Source organism: Bufo gargarizans, chromosome 2, assembly GCF_014858855.1.
Source record: "Bufo gargarizans isolate SCDJY-AF-19 chromosome 2, ASM1485885v1, whole genome shotgun sequence".
Lineage (NCBI taxonomy): Eukaryota > Metazoa > Chordata > Amphibia > Anura > Bufonidae > Bufo > Bufo gargarizans.
The window spans coordinates 329,711,957-329,736,080 of NC_058081.1; the positions used below are offsets into that span (position 1 = coordinate 329,711,957).

Here is a 24,124-nt window from a genome sequence, read left to right on the forward strand (position 1 = left end):
TGCTTATCAACATTCTCACCTGAGTTAACAAGACGATTACTGAAATGATCTCAGCAGGTCCTTTAATGACAGCAATGAAATGCAGTGGAAAGTTTTTTTGGGGATTAAGTTAATTTTCATGGCAAAGAAGGACTATGCAATTCATCTGATCACTCTTCTTAACATTCTGGAGTATATGCAAATTGCTATTATAAAAACTTAAGCAGCAACTTTTCCAATTTCCAATATTTATGTAATTCTCTAAACTTTTGGCCACGACTGTACACCCAGGTCTTTAGCAATGCTTTTGCAACCTTTTTTTTTAGCTAAATGTCTCTCTGAAAACATGTCTTAGGCTCCTTTCACACTAGCGTTCGCTGGTCCGCTCGTGAGCTCCGTTTGAAGGAGCTCACGAGCGGACCCGAACGCAGCCGTCCAGCCCTGATGCAGTCTGAATGGAGGCGGATCCGCTCAGACTGCATCAGTCTGGCGGCGTTCAGCCTCCGCTCCGCTCGCCTCCGCACGGACAGGCGGACAGCTGAACGCTGCTTGCAGCGTTCGGGTGTCCGCCTGGCCGTGCGGAGGCGTGCGGATCCGTGCGGATCCGTCCAGACTTTCAATGTAAGTCAATGGGGATGGATCCGTTTGAAGATGCCACAATGTGGCTCAATCTTCAAGCGGATCCGTCCCCCATTGACTTTACATTGAAAGTCTGGACGGATCCGTACTAGGCTATTTTCACACTTAGCTGTTCTATGCTAAAAATAATGCAGACGGATCCGTTCTGAACGGAGCCTCCGTCTGCATTATTATGAGCGGATCCGTTCAGAACGGATCCGCCCGAACGCTAGTGTGAAAGTAGCCTTATGAGGTATTTTCTGAAAGCTGTTTGCCTCAAGGCATTAAAGGGGTTGTCCCACTTCATTAAATAGGGTTACATTAAATCATTGCCCCCCTCTGAACATTTCTTCTAATACATGTAATAAAAAAAAACATAGCATTCAGCCTAAAAACGCTCCTTTCACTCCCCTTTCTTTGTGCTGGTATCCCATGGATACGGCCGCATCTCACCAGCTGCATCCATGCCGCACCTGCGCACTGGTAACTATTGCGATCCTACAGCCGGCCTCTCACTCACACTGTGAGCGCGCACGTCGCATAGTTTTGCGCATGCGCCGGCGCCCGATCATAGCAATGTATTACTGTTTTCTTGTAGCAGGAGGGAGTGCACGGCGTCATAGCAACCGAGGACGCCGTGCGCTCCCTCCTGCCGCCGTAATACAGTGATACTCTCTTATAGATCATAGCAGTGTATTACTGTTTTCCGGCAACAGGAGGGAGCGCACGGCGTCATTGCAACCTAGGACGCTGTGCGCTCCCTCCTGCTGCCGGAATAAAGTGATACACTGCTATGATCTATAAGAGAGTATCACTGTATTCCGGCGGCAGGAGGGAGCACACGGCGTCATAGCAACCGAGGACGCCGTGCTCTCTGGTGCCCAGAAGGAGTCCAGGCGGCAACACATACACGCTCGGCCAAAGCAAATGTGCATGTGTGTGGTGGAGTCAGTAGTGATCGGTGTCGGACAATAGCTATCAAAGGTGTGTGTGCTATCCTGGCGATTACATCATCAGTCACATGACCAGTGGGACCAATACAGGCAGCGGTCCAGTGTATATGAAAACAGAGAAGACAGAAGCAGTGAAAGCATCTTCTGTTTTCTCTCCAGGGTCCTGACTCTGTTACTGATCGCTGGTAAATCCTGTATACCTCTGTGCGTCTATAATACATCTCCTCTCTCCCCCATTCCTCTTAGATATCCTTCTGTATTTTGTTACTGTTATGTTTGAAACTGTTTTGCTTTGGTGGGTTTCTGTTCTCACCCCTGTTTTGTATGGTGTGTTGTAAAGTGCTATGCCCCAGCAGGGGGATGGGCTTTACATACTCTGCAGGCTCCATGTGGATGACTCATCCACATGAACGAGCACTCAAGGACTGAGCTCTCAGGGTGAGTCATGAGGAGGCGTGGCCGGCCTTCACTCATCTGCCGGAGCAAAACCAGGAAGTTATCAGGACATTTACTGCTGGTAAGATTGAAAAAGCAAAGTGGGACAACCCCTTTAATCACACTAACCAATTTTTTTCGTGAACAGATTTTTCAGTAACCAGGCTCTGTGTGCCTTTCTTTAATGGCCAAAGAACTTGTGAAACTCACATTTTCAATTTCATCTCCCTCACATGACCGTATTTTTGCTCCACATTCGATCCACAATTTTGCAGATCAGATGTGGACCCATTCATTTCAAGGTGCACCTTGTGCTGTCCACATGCGCCTGTCTGTTCCATGGCCCTGCAAAAAAGATAAAACATGTCCTATTCATGTCCGTTTTGCAGACAAGAATAGGCTTTTTTATGAGCGGACGGTCCGATCAGCAAAATGCTGAACACACACAGTCAGTTTCCGTGTTTTGCAGATCCACAATTTTCAGTCTGCAAAAACAGATATGGTCATGTGAATGCACCCTAACTGGAATACGTTGTGCCTATTAGGTCATAGTGGTGTTATGAAAGGGGTTCTCCAGCAATTAAGAAAATGAAAATGCGTATTTTGTCTAGGGAGCAATTATTAGGAGAACTAAAATGGCCACCGTCCTATTAGTACACACATAACCTGTACAGATGAGCGAATCGAAGTTGGCGTAGTGGAATTCGATACGAATTTCCGGAAAAATCTGATTCGCCCCGAATCCGAATTTTCTCACGCTTTGTGGTAACGAATTGCATTTTTTTCCTAAAATGGCTGCTGCACATGTTAGGACATGGAGCAAGGAACTCTGGAAATGAGGTATCACCCACAATGCCATGCATGCAGCCAATCAGCAGCCAGCCCTATGATGTCACAGCCCTATAAATAGCCTCAGCCATTTTGGATTTAGCCATTTTCCAGTGTACTTAGTGTAGGGAGAGAAGTCAGCAGGCAATAGGGACAATGCTAGGAAAGACTTTAATACTTTTATTTTGCTATATAGAAGTTCAGGGAAAGGATAGGGAAGAATCATTCCACAGTATTGAAGCAGAACATGGTTCAGTATAGGAGTTTACAGCCTGGGTAATAGGAACAATCCTATTACACCTTGCTTCACTGACTGCAGATCCAAATTGCCATTAAACAGCTCTGTAATTCCAGCAAACTGTTCTTGTTATTGGGGTGCAAGTGCTGTTTGATACGGGGAGGGACAACAGCACACAAAGGAACGAGACACTTAACTTCTGTAGAGAGATGGACAAGCAGGAACACCAGAGAGGACAACACACCTCTTCCAAAACCCAAAAAACGAATGAAGCTATCAACCGCATAGCCAGAAGGGTGAGGTCAGACTATATAGGGGAGGTGTAATGACCACTAAGCTACACCTGAAACAATGGGTGTGGTCATTAACAACAACAACACTGAAGCAAGACAGGATGTTATATCCCTTCACGTGTAGCCAGTCTCTTCGGTCTTCTGACATCTGTCACGGGAGGGACCGTGACAGTACCCCCCCCCCCCCTTCTACGGGTGACCTCCTGGCACCCAGGACCGACCTTAACAGGATGAGCTCTGTGAAAGGCTTTCACTAGACGATTAGCATTAACATTGGTCGCTGGAACCAACATCCTCTACTCTGCCTTGTAAACCTTCCAGTGAATGAGATACTGGAGGGATTTACAGAGAACTCGCGAGTCTACAATCTGAAATTCTAAAGTACCATCCTCCATGACAGGAGCGAGAGGTAAGGAGGACGGCTCAACAGGTTCGACACATTTCTTCAACAATGACTTATGAAATACATTATGAATTTTCAAAGCCTGAGGAAGTTCAAGACGGAAGGCTACATGGTTAATAATGGCAGTGATCTTATATGGACCAATAAATCTTGGGCCCAACTTCCAAGAAGGTACCTTAAGCTTAATTTTTCTTGTGGATAGGCACACAGAATCATCCACTTTCAGGTCCGGACTATTCATATGTCTCCTGTCAGCCACACGTTTATACCCTTTGCCCATCTTTTTCAGGTTATTTTGAATTTTCCACCAAATACAAGACAAAGAAGAGGAAAATCATTCCTCCTCAGGAATACCGTAAGTTTGAGAACCTGAAAATGTGCCAAACTGCTGATAGAACCCATATGCCCCAAAAAACTGCAACTTATCAGTGGACTCCTGACTACGGTTATTAATGGAAAATTCAGCTGACGACAAAAATGAAGACCACTCCTCCTGGTTCTCCAAAACAAAACATCTCAAGTCAGTATCCAGATTCTGATTAGTGCGCTCAATCTGTCTGTTCGACTGAGGATGAAAAGCCGAAAAGAAGGACAATTGTACACCCAGTCGAGTACAGAACACTTTCCAGAATCTGGAAACAAACTTAGTCCCCTGATCAGACACCACATCAGAGGGAATGCCATGTAGTTTCACGATGTTATCGACAAACACCTGTGCAAGAGTTTTTGCATTAGGTAGAGCTGCTAATGCTATAAGGTGCGCCATTTTACTAAAATGATCAACTACCATCAGAATCACGTTTTTTCCAGAAGAACTCAGTAAATCCATGATAAAATCCATGGACAAATGAGTCCAAGTTCTGGATGGGATGGGTAACGGAAGACTAGATCCAGAAGGCCAAGTATGTGTCACCTTAGCACATGCACAGGTACTACAGGCTGACACATAGTCCTCAACACACCTACGCAACACCAGTCACCGAAATCTATGAGAGATGAGATCGACAGTGTCCAGCAAGCACCGTACAGGGATGTTCCTTGAATACCTTGTGACATAATTCAGAACGAACAAACAACTTCCCCGGAGGACAAGAGTCCGGTGCATCTTCCTGGACCTCTAACACCTTTTGTCTCAAGGTCAGGATATAGGGTGGAACTACCTCTTCAGAAAAAACAGAATCACCCCCCAGGAAAGCTGCGCGACAAAGCATCCACCTTGACGTTCTTAACCCCAGAGCAGTAGGTGACAATGAAGTTAAATCTTGTGAAAAACAACGACCATCTGGTCTGCCTTGGGTTCTGTCGTTTGGCCGACTCTAGGTAAGCCAAGTTTTTTTGATCAGTAATCACCGTAATAGGATGAATTGCTCCTTCCAACCAATGACGCCATTCCTTAAAAGTCAACTTAATGGCCAGCAACTCTCTATTACCCACATCATAATTTTTTTCAGCAGCCGAGAGTTTTTTAGAGAAGAAAGCACATGGGCGCCATTTACTAGGTGAAGGACCCTGCGACAAAACTGCTCCTACCCCCACCTCGGATGCGTCAACTTCTACAATGAATGGGTGTGACACGTTCGGTTGCACCAGAATAGGGGCCGATACAAAACATTCCTTCACCACTGAAAAGGCTTGTAATGCCGCATCAGACCAGACAGAGATATCAGAACCCTTCCTAGTCATGTCTGTTAAAGGTTTAACCACGGTCGAATAATTCAAGATTAATTTACGGTAGTAGTTGGTGAACCCCAAAAACTGCATAAGCACCTTCAGATTTTCGGGTCGATCCCAGTCCAACACAGCACGGACCTTCTCTGGATCCATACGAAAACCTGAGGATGAGAGCAGGTAACCCAGGAATTGCACTTCCTGAACAGCAAATACACACTTTTCCATCTTAGCATACAACTTATTCTTTCTTAGGATCTGTAACACCTGTCTAACATGATCCTGATGAGTCTCCATGTCAGTAGATTAAATTAGTATGTCATCCAGATATACAACAACAAACGTCCCCACCTGATGATGAAAGATTTCATTGACAAAGTGTTGAAAAACCACAGGAGCATTGATTAACCCAAAAGGCATGACCAGATTCTCTAAATGACCCTCAGGGGTATTAAAAGCCGTCTTCCATTCGTCCCCCTTCTTGATCCTTACCAGATTATATGCCCCCTCAGATCCAATTTGGCACCAACAATCTGATTAAACAAATCCGTAATTAAAGGAAGGGGGTAAGGATCACGGACAGTAATACGATTGAGCTCACGGAATTCCAGACATGGCTTAAGAGTACCATGCTTTTTCTTTACAAAGAAAAACCCAGCAGCCACTGGGGATTTGGATGGTCTAATACGTCCCTTAGCCAAACTCTCAGCGATATACTCTCGCATGGCCACTCTTTCGGGTTCCGAAAGATTATACAACCGAGACTTGGGCAGTTTAGCTCCGGGAATAAGATTTACTGAACAATCATACTCTCGATGCGGAGGTAACTCCTGGTTACCACTCTCAAAAAATACATCAGAAAATTCAGAAATGAACGAGGGTACAGCTTTAGTGGTCTCAACAGAGAACGATGTATTAAGACAGTTGTCTATGCAAAAATCACTCTAATCAAGAATCTGTCTGTCCAATTAATGGTAGGATTATGTTTGCTTAACCATGGTAAGCCCAAAACCAACGGAGCAGGCAGACTCTGCAACACAAAACACGAAATGGATTCCTGATGAAAATCACCCACTCTTAAATGGATGTCCTGCACCACCTGTGACAAGCATTTCTGGGTAACAGGTTCTAAGTCAACAATAGCAAACACAGAAATATTTTTTTCTAATGCACTAGTAGTCTACCCATGAATACGAACAAACTGACCATCAACCAGGTAGGTATATATATATTTTTATATATATATATATATATATATATATATATATTCTTGAAGTCTTGAAAAGTGCAGTAACCTACTACAGTAGGACACTATTATGGCATACATGTGGCCCATAGAGGGGCCTATGGTTACATCACAGTATATTTTTTTTATATTTTAGTTTGTTCTACAATTATATGCTTTAAACCCTTCCCACCCTGCAGCGTAAATGTACGGTGCAGGGCTGGTCTTTAAAGATGGAGCCTGCTCACAATTTTTAAGCAGCAGACACGCGGGGCTAATTTATGTGATCACCAATAACGTAGATCGCATACATTTAACCCCCACAGATGCTGTGGTCAATCATGACCATGACATCTGGGAGTGCCAAAAACCTGAAGTATGCACTAGGGTCTATGAGAGAAGCAATCTGATAATTGCTTTTTAAAACTTTTTAAAATTATAAAAAAAAAAAAAAAAAATTCACCCATTTACCCAAAATCAAAATACATAAACAATAAAAAAGTAAACATCATGGCATCTCTCATATTATTAAAATCTAAAAAGATTTATACCATATGGCAAATGGTCCCTTCATCTTCAACAAAAAAAAAGTGATCAAAAAGCCATACACACCCCAAAATGGTATCAATGAGCCCTCACACAGCTCCATACACATAACTACTAAAAATTTATAGGGGTGAAAAAAAAATATAATTGGCTATGAAACAAAAAAAAAATCATTTCTTTTCAAGGTTTTTATTTTCTTTACAGTATTAAAATGCAAGAAAAACTATACAAATGTGGTATCACTGTAATCGTACTGACTTGGAGAAAGAAAGTAACAGTTCAATTTTACAACATAGGGAACACCATAAAAATGAAACAAATAAAACTATGGTGGAATATATATATTTTTTTTAAATTCCACCCCATTTGGAATACTTCTTCCAGCTCCCCACTACATCGTATGCAATAATAAATGGTACCATTAGAAAGGACAACTTGTTCCACAAAAAAAAAAAAGCCCTCATACAGCTATTTGAAAGTAAAAATAAAAAAAGTTATGACCCTGGAAAGGTAGGGAGTGAAAAACAAAAATGCAAAAATGAAAAACCGTCTGGGGTGAAAGGATTGAAGGGGCTATAAATGTGATAGGAATGAAAATTAAATAGATGCTATTAAATCAGTGATGTTTTCTGTAGTCACCTTCATAACTAGTACATGCTGTCCTATTACACTATAATGTCATATTTTCACTTACAGTTATAGAGTTGGAGCAATTTTTGCAAATAATTTCATACTGGTGAAAGTTTCCATCAGCTCTATCCCAAATGACTTGTATAGAATGTTCAGCAACCTCACCTTCACGTACATTAGTTGGACTTGCTAAACCTATTAATCAAGGAAAGATGAGTTATACATTTTCATATATTTTGTAATATGCAATATTCATTTGCAAAGTAACCTTTTCGTTTTTTATTTTTTTGCCTTTCAGAGAGAAGTGCTGGTACAGCTCATAGAGTCCCATGGCTTTCAGTATCATTCCTATGCCGACGACACACAAATCTACCTCTCTGGTCCAGACATCACCACCTTACTATCAAGAATCCCACAATGTCTATCTTTTATATCATCCTTCTTCTCCTATCGCTTTCTAAAACTTAACATGGATAAAACAGAATTCATCATCTTTCCCCCATCTTGCTCAACCCCCCCAACAGACCTACCTATCATGATCAATGGCTGCACACTCTCCCCGGTCAGCAAAGTCTGCTGCCTTGGAGTGACCTTGGATTCTTCCCTCTCCTTCAGACCGCACATCCAAGCCCTTTCCACCACCTACCGCCTCCAACTCAAAAACATCTCCCACATCCATGCTTTCCTTAAATTTGAATCTGCAAAAATGCTTGTACATGCCTTCATCATCTCCCGCCTAGACTACTGTAACACTCTCCTCTGTGGCCTTCCATCTAGCACTCTCGCACCCCTCCAATCTATCCTCAACTCTGCTGCCCGACTAATCCACCTCTCACCCTATTACTCCTCTGCTTCTCCCCTTTGCCAATCCCTTCACTGGCTCCCCATTGCCCAGCGAATTCACTTCAAAGTACTAACAAATACATACAAGGTCGTCCATAACCTGTCCCCTTCCTACATCTCTGAGCTACTTTCCTGATACACCCCCACACGCACTCTCAGATCCTCAAAAGACCTCCTTCCCTCCTCTCCTCTTATCGCCTCTTCCCACAATCGACTCCAAGATTTCTCCCGTGCATCCCCCATACTATGGAACTCGCTACCCCAACATATCAGACTCTCACCTACAGTGGAATCCTTCAAAAGAAACCTGAAAACCCACCTCTTCAGACAAGCCTACAACCAGTGACCCTGCTGCCTCCATACTGCCATGACCAACTTCACCCGGTGCGGGTGTTCTTCTCCCATACCATGTAGATTGTAAGCCTTCATGGGCAGGGCCCTCTCTCCTTCTGTACCAGTTTGTAACTTTTTCTTGTTTATGTTTAGTGTCTGTATTATGTATGTATACCTCTTATCATATGTACAGCGCTATGGAATGAATGGCGCTTTAATAATAAATAATAATAATAATCTGTAGTCTTCGACAAAAGCTAAATTCTGTCATTCCATGAAAAGTATGAGGATGAACACAATCTTGTGACTAAGCACGAATTTCATGATAGCGGTATATTCCAGATGGGGTACTATAGAACAGCAATACTCAATAGATAATATACATTTATATTGGTGGTATGAAACATAGCTGCGTTCCCTCAGGAACAGCATACCATGTGCCCATGGGTTGGTCTGGTATTTCAGCTCAGCTGTATTAATGTAGTTGGAGCTCATCTGCAATACTACACAAATTGTGGACATTCATGGCACTGAGTTTGGACAATAGCAACTATGTTTTTCTAGTCCTGGAAAACCTGTTAATATGATATATGTTGTATAACCCATTAATATGATATATGTGCATAGATGTACTATACCCTGAAGTAAGCAATGGGCAGGGCTTCGTTTGACTCACCACAGTAACATAACATAGTAACGTAGGCTAAAAAGACATCTGTCCATCCAGTTCAGCCTGTTATCCTGCAAGTTGATCCAGAGGAAGGCAAAAGTCTTCCAGACACCAAGCAGGCAACCAGAATAACTCTTAGGATCTACAACCCCTCTCTAGTAGCTATAGCCTGTAATATTATTACACTCCAGAAATACATCCAGGCCCCTCTTGAATTCCTTTATTGTACTCACCATCACCACCTTCTCAGGCAGAGAGTTCCATAGTCTCACTACTCTTGTGAAATAATTATGAAGGCTTACTCTCCATCTATATAGAATCTGTGTACATCCATTTTAGCTGAATGACTAGATCAACTCAACTCAGTGTACCCTGAGTCTGAGTTAATCCGTGTTCAACAAATGTTACAGGACGCCATGGGAAAAGTTAAAACTCAAGTGAGCAATTGGGAGTTATACTTTCAGCAGGCGCTATACTTATATTCAGTAATATCTGAAATATAAATTGCCACCATAACTGTTACTTAGACTTGTTTTTCATATAAAAACACCATACTTACATGTCTTGACAGATGACAATCTGAAGGGAGCACTTAGCATGTCCTTACTTCTGGTGTGCACTATAAAACTATACTCAGTGCCTGGCACGAGCTGGTCAATGACGTATTTGCCATGTGCCATAAGTGGAAAAGAAATAGATCTGTTTTTGTACTTTGCATTTGATATTAATATACCATCAAATATTCCCACATTGGGCATCTGAACAAACAGTTCAACATCGTGTGTGTTCTGTTCAATCGGGACCGCAAGGGTAACTGGTTTAGGTCCTGTAATTAAAATACAGTTTGTACAGTTGAGAATTGCTTATTTTATTAAACCGAGGTAGTTCCTTTATAGAATATCAGTCGAATCTGAGTAAGTGACTGTATAATAATGGATTCAAGTAATGTTTATGCTAGTGCTTTCCAAACATTTTCCTTCATTGCCCGAAACTACTTGATAGAAACTCTTTATCACCCAGTATACATGTAATATTTTAAATATTGCCTAGTTCTGTTTAGAACAGCTATGAAATTCTTCATGTGGATAGGTAATTTAGTTGTTATGTTTGATATTGTTAATAGTTTTATGAATAAACAGATGAAGATCACCATAACTATCCCCCCTAGTGTGAGACTTTAGCATGTTTTTCTGCCTGCTGCAGGATGTGTTCTAGTAATCATTGGACATTTAGTAATTTGATTGGGTTTTTAATTGTGTCTAGAAATAGCTGTTTCTGAGGTCATGTCCCAGAAGAAGTTGTGACTGCGAAACTCAAGATGGGATGTACTTGGTATATACTACTGCATAGCTGTTTTTATGTGATATGCTTTTGAATCCTGGATATCTTGTAAGTAGAATTAAATTCTGGCACTTGAAAATTTGTTGCGCTTCACTGTAGGAGGAACTTCTCCTGTTTCACTGTGCTACAGGATTGTGGAGTTAAAGGTTACTAATTGTGCGCTCTAATTGCGTTTGTACCCCATGTCTTTGTTTTAAGCATCCCTAAAGATCTTAGCAACCCAAAATTGTATGTTTTCACCATAATTAGTAACTTTATCAACTTTTGTCTTGAAGGGAACCTGTCATCAACTTTGTGCTGCCCATACTAACGGCAGCATAAAGTAGAGTTGATTTCAGAGGTCTTGAAAGTTAAAAGTAAGTGGTTGCCAAGAACCAACATCACAATCATTGCAGACCGGGCCTGGAAAAGCGTCACGGCCACTTGAGAAGAGTCTTGGTTATTCATGAATCCCTGCTCTCCTGCCCACCTGCTGATGACTGAAAGGCTTCTACCTAGTTTTCTCCCTTTCTCTCTAGGAGAGAACTGCCAGTCATCAGCAGATGCAGGAGAGCAGGAGATTATGGATAACCATGACTCTTCTCAGGTAGATTTGACTCTTTTTTAAGGCCTGTGCTTCAATGATTATGATGCTGGTTCTCGGCAACCTCTTACTTTTAGCTCATGAGTGACACACCGCTGAAATCTGCATTTCTGTCAATATTTTATGCTGCCCTCAGTGATGTTAGCATAAAGTTGATACACAGGTTTCCTTTAATACTAAGTACATTTGGAGATCTTTGAATTTACTTTAGCACACATGGCAGTTTTTATATCAATTTAATGTCTTGTTGTGATTAGGTAGTCATGGGTTTATGACTGTGGCATTATCCAGAGAAAGAATGGGTTTGAGTAATTTATCCAGTTTTGAAAGCGCTGTTTTATGTCATAATGAAAAAAATTCAAATTTCTTAATCAGTCCAACTGTGTAAGAATGAGGAAAAAATCTATCTATCTATCTATCTAGCTCTCTGATAATACAGTCAAATTTTTAAAGGAAAGACTTATTTTAGGACATTTTTAAGTCATATCTATCTATCGGATCATGCACACAGTCCGCAATACACAGGTACCGCTCTTGTGCATGCCGTTTGCGGATGCAGACTTGAATGGGTCCGCAATCCAGAAGATTCAGTCCACACCGCAAAAAAGTAGAACTATGTTCTATTCTTTTGGTGTGTGAAAGCACAAACCAAAATCTGCTTCGTAATGCTTCCTTCTACATTCCTGGCTCCGCACAGTTCCATATCTTGCAGATTGTGGACCCATTCAAATAAATGGGTCCACATCTGTGATATGGAGCGCACACAGCAATACGGGTACTGGACGCACACGTTTGGGTGCGTGAGCCCTAAGTCTCCCTCTATTCTATCAGGACTGTTTTTTATAGGATTGATCTGTTTTTTCTTTTATCATTGCTGTCAATGAATGACAAATAAAAAACTGCAATTGCAAATTGATGTTAATTTCAGTTTTTCAACTAGTTTGCATCACGTACAAAAAAAGATTCTCACTACATGTAATTATAGTCATATTTTAATGCATGCAATGTATTTGTTTTATAATGATTTTTAAGCTGGCTTTTGTGTTGTAAATATTCAATGAAATCAAAGAAACTGATCTAAAAATGTAAACTAAACAGGAACAAAATGTACATACTTAGCGTTTGCTGTAGGATTTTCATTTCACTTCTATTTCCATTCACCACTACAGAAAGTCCTATTTCATATGTCACTCCAGGTATTAAAGCTCCAACATGAAATTTGTCTGTGTCATTCACAACATAAGAAACCTCTGAATTATCTGCAAGAGATTTAACTCGAATGTAGATTTGATGAAATTCTTCTGGAGAATCCCAGTAGAGGATAAAATTATCTTCTTGTACAGAATTTGGTTCAATGCTGACTCTTTCCAATGGACTAACCTCTGGGTAAAAATAAAATGATAATTTTAGAATTTAAAAAAGAATATCTATAGCTTAGGTGCCCATGTACAAATCATACTCTTATGATTACCACAGCAAAACATGATTTATGGATTAAAAAAACTCTAAAAACACCTTCCTCCTATCTTTATTTGTTCTGAAACATGCTGAAAGAAAAAAAAATTGAAAAGTATTTTGTCTAAATGCTTAATAACATCATACTGTATAATAAAAGACTGTAAGACACACTATAGTTAGATTAACCCTGCTGTGCATTAATGGGTCACCAGTTTTTTTGTGTCCTAACTAAGGCAACATAAACTAGTGACGGATCTCCTTAGCAAAATGCTGGGTCACTTTCTTTAATTGACCCAGCCATGTTGCCAAAATTACTAGATCCAATGCATAATGAGTCCTGAATATTCATGAGCTCCTGGCTTTCCCCACCCACCTACTACTAATTCAATTGGAAAAAACGTGCCAGAAGCAGGTGTGCGGAGAGAGCCGTGAGGTCATGAATACAGGAATTCGTTGGCACACGCTATAGCTGCAGGCAAGAATAGGACATGTTCTATTTTTTTGTGGAGCCGTGGAACGGAAGGGCAGATGCGGACAGCACACTGTGTGCTGTGCGCATCTTTTGCGCCCCATTGAAAATGAATGGGTCCGCATTCGTTCCGCAAACTTGCGGAACAGATGCAGACCCAATTTGCGGACGTGTGAATGGACCCTTAACGTTCATTATTCCCTTAAGCTTCATTCACATGTCAGTGTCCATGCTCAAATCCGTGAGAAGGTGGTCAGTGATGCATCCGTGAAGCTGTCCGTGTTAGGTCTGTGTGTCCGTTTTTTGCTGTCCGTGTGCTATCCATGTTTCACTGACACTGCACAGCTGAAAAATTATTTTCAAAGCATCTCTTCCTAAAGATCTGTGAAACACGGATGCAACACGGATGGCATCCGTGTTGCATCCGTGGTTTTCACTGACCCATAGACTATAACGGGACAAAATAGAGCATGCATCCGTGCTAAAAACATGGACCCCCAGACTTTGCTAAAACACTGATGTCTGAATACACACATTAAAATAATTAATGGGGACGTGTGCAGTCCTTGGAGAACATGCACAGCACACGTCCGTGGAACACTGACATGTGAATGAGGCTTTACTGTGACATCTCTATATCTATTATCTTTATGCGGTGACATCACTATATGCATTATGCCAGTACTGTGACTTCATGAGTACAATGTTCCTGTAATGTTGCATTGCTGTGTACAGTATGCCCTTACTGTGACATCACTGTGTATCATTATCGAGCAGTGACATCACTAAATGCATTATCCCAGTACTGTGACTTCACTGAGTACAATGTTCCTCTAATGCTACATAGGAATGCTGTTATTGCGACAAGTATTTAGAATAATGTCCAAATAACATAATAAAGAAATGTAAAGGTTAATGGAGTTTTCCATTTTCAAAACAATGACTAAAGGGGGAAATTGTATAAAATAATAAAAGATACTTACCTGTTTAATCACCTGTCATTCTAGTGGCAAGTGGCAACCACTCTGGTGCTCCCTGCCACTCCCTGCTTACTAGGCTGCATCGATGGTGTCATATCATCAACACGTGACAACTGCAGCCATACACATGGCTCAGTGGTGTGCCAGTGCTAGAACGACTGGGGATTTAACCGGTAAGTATAGCATCTCCTATTATTTAGTCATTCCCCTCTCTCCAAGTCATTTTTTAGAATGACAGCCCCTTTCAAATCTATTAATTTAAGGCCTCATTCACACATACGTGGATTTTCACTGACCACCGTCCGTGAAAACCCGTCCTGCTGAGTGCACGAGAGCATGCCATCATTGGTTGCTATTACGTCGTGCGCTTCGTGCCGCTGTATAGTAATACACTCGTATAGATCATACAGCGGCGTGAAAAAATCCACGTATGTGTGAATGAGGCCTAAGAGTCACACTAATATGCCTTATATAACTTCAGCACCTGCAGGGGTTCATGAGGAAAGACAGAATGTTTGACATGGACTTGTTTGTTTGCTTGATAAATGCTACCAATATATATATATATATATATATATATATAATTTTGTTTACCTGTTGTTACTAACAAGCTGTTTTCCAATGAACTCAATTTGCCGCTTTCTGCTATGGTTTGTAGAAATATCTTGTACTTATGATATGCTTTCAGGTTTTGTATAGTAGTTGAATCTTGGTTACTTTGTTCCTTGAAGGTCAAAAATGAGTTTTTTTCTATATCCCAGACTGTCACTAGGTAACCACAGAAAAAATCACCAAATGGTCCTACTGGTGGATTCCATTTCAAAGATATACTAGTTGATGATATTTTTCCAACCTTGAAATTCATTGGATTCAAGGGTCCTAGTAACAAATTTAAGATGAACATTGTTACACAAGAGCAAACAAATCATGCTAAACTATGAATGTAGACTGAAATAAGGTTTTCTCACAATGTGTATATAATGCTAGAAGAACTGCGCTTAAAGAACTGAGAAATGCAAATTGTTGCACATTTACTTAAATTTTCTACACAGATTAACCCACATTTATTCTCTAATGTGATTGAGCCTAGAATGTGCACTAAAATTTGGTGCATTTCTGGCTAATGTGTGAAGTTTTAGGCATATCTATGAAGCAAGAAGAAAACATCAAGAATAATTATGGTTTAAGACAAAACACTGTGTGCCAAAGTTTGTCGCAAAACATGTCAATCAATAAGTGCTATAAGAAAAAGTATCTTGTTATGCACCATATTCGTCATACTGTACAACACAAGCCACTGTCTTAAGTTTACACTGTCCTAACAGGTTAAATGTTATACCCATCGAAAGGACTAATTTTGCAGGCAATTGTCAGGAAGGAAGCATTCCTTCTCGGCAAGCGCCTGCTCGTCAGTGAAGGAGACCGCTGCAGTTACATGCAGCGATCTCCTCCACAGTATGGTGAGGAGCAATTGCTAATGCTCGTTGTTTGCCGACAGCAGAGTGTGTTTGCACAACACGATCTGCTGCCAGCAAACAATGATTTTGTGACAGCATAAATGATGCGATATCACACCACACATGTGCAGAGTGCTCTTCTTTCACTTATATGGGAGTTCCAAAATTAGCGGAAGTCCCATAGTGGTGAATGGAGAGCACACCATGCATGCATGGCCCCCTCTCCAGTCACCGCTATGGGGCTGCTGAAAATAGCTGAACCAGCACTTGGCTATTTTTAGAAATCCAATAGCGGTGAATGGAGAGTGGCCATGCTTGCATGGTGAGCTCTCCTTCATTAGGGGGACCTATTCTGGAGATATGAGTGGGACCTAGAGGTGGGACCTTCACCTAACTGACATTGATGGGATATCCTAGTGATATGCCAGCAATGTCGGAGATGAGACAACCCCTTTAAGTTTAATTAGATAGGGTTAGCAAATCTGCTGCAATGTTTTGATATGTAAACTATCAGGTAGGTGCTCTGCCATATAAATTTCATTTTATCTGGACTTTCTATCATCTGGTCCTGTCTGACATTTATTTTTGAAGACACACTTTACTGTAGACACATTATATAGTTGATAACTTACTTGTTTGTACTGAAATAATTGGACTTAAATTTTGTTGTGACCCTTTGTCATCCTTCATACACAAAATAAAACTGTAACTGAGTCCAGGATTGAGATTCTGAATGGACGCATAAGTAGAATTTTCTCTTACACTTATAAAACGCTCATTTGAGCTATTGGAATAATATTTCAAATGAGGGTAAAATCCTCTTTCAGATATAAAAGTGAAACGACTCCATCTGAACAGTACTTCACTTTCCGAAATATCTTCCACAGAATAAGTAAGCTTTTCGGAAACATCTGGGACTGCAGAAGTAGAAGAAAACAATCACTATAATGTATTATGGTTATGATATTATATATCATATTTTGCAGAACCTAGTCTAGATCAAGTGCGGCCTTCTCAAAACAGTGGTCTTTAGAAAAGGTTATATATACATATATATATATATATAACAAAGAAAATCCGCAGCACTCCTTGAAGTATAAAAAATGTGTAGTTTATTCACACATGTCGAAATTTGACTAGTCAAATTTCGACGTGTGAATAAACTACACATTTTTTATACTTCAAGGAGTGCTGCGGATTTTCTTTGTTGTCTTCCGTCCTGAATCGAGGGACCACTGCGAGCACCTTACAGCTACAGCTGCATGTGAAGGGAGTGCTGCCTGACCTTTTCTATGGATATATATATATATATATATATATATTATATATATATATATATGCATTTTGTTAGGACTTCCCAAAAGCAGAAAACCAACTTAATCTATAGCCAAATTATACCTCTTCATTATCACAATCATACATAAGCTTGGATACTTACATTCATATTCACAAAGGTAAGGTAAGGCCATGTGACAAAAGAATGCTGTATAAAAATAGTTTGGACCTGTTGCATTTTGTTGTAGGGCATAACAATCTGTATAATTTTTAGGCAAGTATGACAGCAGTGTCACTTCATATGTATCTAAAGTGTAAGCAGATCCATCGGTCCACAACAGTTCTTCTTCAACCTATAAAAAGTATATTATATGTCTTAAATAAGAAAACACACAAACACTGCAAAAGCTAGTTTAATCAAGTTCTGCAAGGTAGTCTTTTAATATGGTCTATGGTCTATTGACAGGTCCTAAAAATACATTTTCTAATAATACTGTGAAACTTCATATGGAATTTGACAACTGTGGTGTAGGCACATTAGGAGCCTTTAGGTACAGCCACTCATAGATGCAGTTTTGGAAATCAAAATCAGAAGAATCAGAAGTGGATCATAAAAACCTACAACTAATCCCTCAAAATAAAAAAATAACTTAGAAGAAAAAATTATAAAGTTATGACCGCTGGAACACAAAGGAAAATATTATTGGTCTTTAAGGCTAAAATTAATTAGGGGTTAAAAATGCCAACAAGATTTTGTGCAGACATCTATGACAAAATCTACAGTAAAAAAAAAAGTGACTTTTTGGGAGGGTTTTTCCAATTTAAATTTAAAACCCATCATAATTGTATTATTTTATGTTTGTTAAACACAGAGTACTTTTCTGTCATCTAGTGGTCATTGTTATATTTGTTTTATAAGTTATCTATGTTGTAATTCATGTGCCATATATCTTATATCTCTTCCTCCTCTTTGAGCTGATATCCTGCAGGTTTTTTTTCCAGTTTGTCAGACATGCTTTACAGAGCTGGAGAAAGGATTTTCCTTTGACCTCTATCATCATTTCTCAAGGTACATACAATAAATGACCTAAAGGCATATCTATTGCATCTCCCTCACTGTAATTCTACATGCCACTGGTGTCACTAGGGGAATGATTATAGCAAGTTCACAATCTATGATTGCTTGTACAAGAGTTTACCACTCACACTCACACTCAGAGACTTCTCTTATGTGCATCGGAGGCTGAATAGTATGCTCAAACCAGCATCACAAAGCAAAAATCACAAAGTACCATTTGATATGGGGAGGGACAATATGTATATCTGTGACCAAAAATATGTGATTTAAACATTTTCACTAGACAGTAGACAACACATAAAATGCTCCTGCTCTGTATATGACCTGACTAGCCTAGAAAACATCTGAATATTGCATTTGGTTCAAAAGTTGTTATTTTTATTTTTTATTTTTTTTATAATTATACATTTCTTTATTAATTTTCTCAGAGGGAAGACAGTATACAAATATATAAAAGGGAACATATTGCATATACATTACATCTCAGTTTATATATTTACAATTAGGTACATAATGCTAGGACTCTTAAAAATGTCACCTCGGCCAGATAGGCCAATAAACTTATAAAAGAAGAAAAAGAGGCTCTAGCATGCATACTGATCTCCCTCCTTTCATAAGAGATCATCCCTCCCCCCACACACCCCAAGCCAGGCCACGGTTGGCGCAGGGGCGGTGGGCGACTCCCACCATCACTCCAAGTTATTTCTTGTTATTCATACCATAATCACCGTATGTACGAGAATAATTTCAGCCAGACATCCCTTATCAGTTACAGTTGTCAGTTCCACTCATGCCAAGTGTCCGCCCATTAAGTCCGATGTTTCTCCCCTTACATTTGATATACTCAAATTCCTTTACTCTATACATTAATCTTTCCCACTGTAATATGGTGGGGGCCCTGTCCATCACCCAATTCCTAAGAATTATCACCTTGGCTAATAAAAGCCCCTTCAACCAAAAAATCTGTTCAGTTTTTGATAGTTTATATCTACACTCCGGGGAGACTATTCCGAGTATAGCTAGTTCAATAGTTGGGAGGGGGCTATTCTCAGATCTTGATCCCATACCCTGAAATACACTTTCCCAGAAATTCTTAATAGCCGGGCAACTCCATAACATATGGACGTATCCGGCTTCAGGGCATAGGCATTTCAGACAGGGGAATTCTTTTTTTTTCTCCCTATAGATTTTAGTAAGATATAAGCGGTGTACAATTTTAAATTGTATCAACCGATGCTGGCGCGAAAAAGAGGCCTTCTTTATATTTTGATATACCTCCCGCCACTGGAGTGGATTACCTTCCCCTAAGTCCCTTTCCCATTTACCGACACTTTTAAATTTGATCACCGTGCTTAGGTCCTTTTGTAATCTAGTGTTAATTTGTGAAACACTAACTTTTTTCCCATAGGAAGTGTAGCAAAAACCTAACAGTGACTGCATACCTAGTGACTGAGAAATTTATTTTGCATATGTGCAAATGCATACTGAAGTTGAACATATCTATAGTGATTCAACACCGTAATTGGTGTCTCGTGAAATATTTCCCCTATAGGTTTTAATTTACCAGCAGTGCAAACATGTGACAACATCGTAATCCCTCTCCGGGTCCAATAGTTATCATTTAAAGCTAAAAGTTCTTCTAGAAAAGGGTTATCCCATAACGGGGTAAAGTCCAGGGCGTAAACGACCTTCAAAATAGATTTTAACTTGTTCCATACTTTCTGCAACATTGAGCTTATAGGGCAGGTATATTCACTACGATCCGGCCTCCAATATGATAAATATGTTCTGTATGGGACACATCTGTTGTTTAGTAAGATAAGATAGCAATAAGCCATCCCCAATATTAATGCACCACTGCAGTTGGGAGCACAGATAGTATCCCTGAAAATATGGAAGGGCAAGGCTACCATCATTTTCTGCTAACCAGAGATATCGTAACTTGATACGGACCCTTTTTCTGCCCCATATCAGATCTTTGATCAATCCATCAATCCAATTAAAAAAACTATCCTAGATCCAAATGGGGCAAGGGCCGATCACATATAGTATCCAGGGCAATAAAATCATTTTGATCAGAGCGATTCTATTGATCTGCGACAGGGGGAGTTTCTGCCATACCCTAACCTTCTCTTTTACTTTATTTACCAAGGGGATACTAGGCTACCTATCTTTATCCCTAAGTATTCCAAATGATCCAGTGGAGATATTACTTTTACCTTTAACTCATTTTGTGGGGGTGCGCGATTCAGAGGGAAGAGGACAGATTTGGACCAGTTTATCTCGTACCCGGCCACCCGGCCGAACTCATCTATTATATGCATTACACGTGGAACGTTTCTCCACCCGTCATTTAAGTAGAGCAGTACATCGTCCGCATACAAACTGATCTTGTCCCCCACCCCCCTTCCTCCGAATCCCACAATTCCCTCATCCACTCTAATCCTACAGGCAAGGGGTTCCATGAAAATTGCGAAAAGTAATGGAGAGAGTGGGCAACCCTGCCGAGTGCCACGCTGCAAGCAGATAGCAGGGGAGATCACCCCATTGATATTAACTCTAGCCACTGGACCGTTATATAACATATTGACCCATTCAATAAAGCTTTTCCCCAAGTTCATCTTGTACATAGTCTGCCAGAGGAAGGACCACTCCACCCTGTCAAAGGCCTTAGCGGCATCCAGGGACAGGATGGAGCGGTCCTCCCCTCCACCCATCTGAATATTCAAAAAGGTCCTACATATATTCGTCTGGATCTGTCGCACGTAGTCTGAGTTGAGTAACGATATAGGTCGATAGGCCTCTACTTTATTTCTGTCCTTTCCTTTCTTCAAAATCAGTGTAATAATTGCCTCCATTAATAATGGGGGCAGTTTCCCTATAATACAGGATTCATTTAATACCTGCAGTAGCCCAGGCAGGAGGACCACCGCGTGGCACTTGTATATGCCAAACGGGAGACCATCCGACCCGGGGACTGGGGACCCCTGAATACCAGCTACGACCTCCCGCAACTCCCCCAAGGATATTGGGGAATTCAGGAGTGCCGAGTCCGGCTCCGCAAGTGCTGGGATGCTGGTTTGTCGCAAGAAGTCTGCTATGAGTGCATCTTTATCATCTGACTCAGATCGATATAAGTTATTAAAGTATTGTACAAATTCCCCCTCAATTTCCGCTGCTTTGTCCAGCTTGCGGCCGTCACATGTTCGAATTATTCTAATCTTTTGAGGGGCCCTTTGATTAGATGTTATTTTTTTTAATCTTTACTTATTACATTATTCATTATTATTTATTGCTATTTTAATTTTTTACCCATCTCTCTAGTTATACATTTATATACATTATACATTGCATTCTCGCATTGTTTTCTTCTTCAGCCTTTTGTAATTTGTATAGCTAATATGCAGTTGTAATGCCTGTACAACTGCAACTGTAAAAATATTTACACATACCTTAAGATCAGAGAGACCACTCCAGAGTAAGATTAATTCATTCTTCATATACAAGAAAGAAGATAAAAATGCATGTTCATCCGTTGTTTGAACATTTACAAGATGTGCTCCTGCGTGAAGCGTTTCACAGCTCTGTTCAGCACTTGCCCAAGGTTTGTTATTCAAAATCAACTTATAGCAGCTGTGTTTCAATGCAACCCAGCCCTCAGAACAGAGCCCTGTAAAATACACATAGAAAACTTAAATATTATGACATTATTGAAACCTTCTAAATTTAATTGATACATTACGTTAAAAAGTTTTTCAAAGATTAACGATCAAAACGGTTACGAGAGATATAAATTCCATCAATACATAAAGCTATAGTCAAAAACAATAGCTAATATGCATATTATGACTAGTAATGAGCAGCAGGGACAATACTCGAATTTGCAATATTTCGCAAATATTCAGTAGAATATTCGTCATATATTTGCTAATTCGAGAATTCGAGATTATATTCTTGATTGCGAAAATCGTCAATGTAATATTCGCAAAATACCGGCGTGGGTCACTTATGCTACATTTTTCAAGCTGGTATAAGTTTCCTGAGACTGGAGAAAATGGTTGGCACGGCTGAACATTAGAATAACTTTATATGCAGATAGAGTGCTTCAATATATTTGAGCTTGCGAATTTTCGGCAATTAATGATGCGCATATTTTTTCGCAATACGTGCAACTTGTGACATCACAGCACTATGTCTGTAGCATGTATGTATGGACAGCAGAACCTATCACACTGCCTAACACCCTGCACTGGAACCTATCAGCTACACTATAGATCAATCTAACCTACAATGACTATCTCCCCCAAGCTATCTGAATTATATATATAAGTTAACTGTCTAATGTAATAACACAAAGCACAGAGCACAGCAATGACACTGCTGTCTCTTTCATAACTGCAATAAACTTTAGAAAATAGCTGCTGGGGAGGTTCTCATATAGTAAGGGGTAGGCAACTTTTCTATTGGTTGCTAGGGATGTTGCTAAGCTGTGACAAAGCCTTCTCATTGGCCCACAAGCTAGAAGAAGAAGAAGGGAGGGATGATCACCTGATGTCTACTGTCTTAAAAAAAAAAAAATATTTGTCATTATGAATATATAGCACTATATTCTAAATATTCGCGAATTCTGGAGGTGCCGATATTAGCGATAAAAATTCATAATACGAATATTCGCGCTCAAATATTAATTATGACATACTAAGAACCCATATGGCCTGAATCCATGATAAGGCACCATAGAAATCGGTGGGCCTATACTGCAGCTATTGTGTGCCTCTGCTTCTTTCCTCAGATTTCATAAGAATCTCTGAGAAAAATTGGAGCATGCTCCATTACATGCTTTATTTTAGATGTAGTTTCTTACAGAGAACTAGATGGTGCCTCATGGAGATGCCATGCAGTGATTTAGGTCCATACTAGGGATCTGTACATGGTCCATATGGCACCATGGACACATCATTGCAAAGTTCATGTAAGAACATTTGACATTACATGATCATGTCATATTGAACATGCAAACTGCTCTGTAAGGCAACTGGCTATCAATGAGGACTTGCTGAGCAGATTGATATATAGCTTTGCTTGGAGAAGACTCATTATAACTTGTAAATTGCACAATTTAATTCCTGATCATTCTAGGCTTGGGAGTCCAGTGGGCGATTCTAATAGCCTAGTGATAGTTATCTCTGTATGCGAATATATGAAAGTGAAGACTGTCACTGACAAGACCTGACTACTGAACCTAGAATGAGCAGTATGTTAAAGGGGTTGGCCACCTTATGCATAAAAAAAAAAAATGGCCCCAGATAATTTCTAAAGCCAAGAGGTATTAGTATGAGAGATATACTATGTATGTATAATTTTTCTAATGTGTTCAGCATAGTATGCTCCCATAGATGACAGTCTGTGTGGGTGGAGCAGCAGCAAAGTGAAAGTAAAAATCCCAGCATGCATCACAGCAAGCATCTTCAGAGGAGTGGTCACATGACATCCCTGGCCAACTATGATACCATAGTAACAACAGCACCTCAGGTGTCATTTCATCACAGACAAGTCAGCATAATGATGAGAATCATACAAATTTTCTAGATGAATACCGTATTGGCAGTTCCATATTACTAAATTATCACCTATGTAGGGTCAACTGTGACAGGCTTCGCTAAATACAAACAGAAGTGCTCCTACTTCCCCTCCAGCAGCACTGAATCCTGTCAAAGAAGGAAATATAAACTAAATATATATACAAAAAGTTATATACACTAGCGTTATACTTTTCCGGCATTGAGTTCCGTCGTCAGGGCTCTATGCTGGAAAAAAAACA

At 40.2% G+C, this 24,124-nt stretch overlaps 1 protein-coding gene across 3 annotated transcripts in view; it reads right to left on the minus strand.

Moving 5' to 3' along the window:
* Positions 1–24,124, minus strand: part of PTPRQ (protein tyrosine phosphatase receptor type Q) — a 530,509-nt gene that overhangs the window by 452,693 nt on the left and 53,692 nt on the right. For all 3 annotated transcript variants that reach the window (XM_044280555.1, XM_044280554.1, XM_044280553.1), the window contains exons 6-12: positions 21,756–21,973; positions 17,389–17,578; positions 16,583–16,867; positions 15,088–15,372; positions 12,702–12,968; positions 10,222–10,488; positions 7,881–8,011 (exon numbers count right to left, since the gene is read on the minus strand). In XM_044280555.1, the coding sequence (XP_044136490.1) occupies positions 7,881–8,011; positions 10,222–10,488; positions 12,702–12,968; positions 15,088–15,372; positions 16,583–16,867; positions 17,389–17,578; positions 21,756–21,973 (1,643 nt within the window). The remainder of the gene's footprint in view (positions 1–7,880; positions 8,012–10,221; positions 10,489–12,701; positions 12,969–15,087; positions 15,373–16,582; positions 16,868–17,388; positions 17,579–21,755; positions 21,974–24,124) is intronic.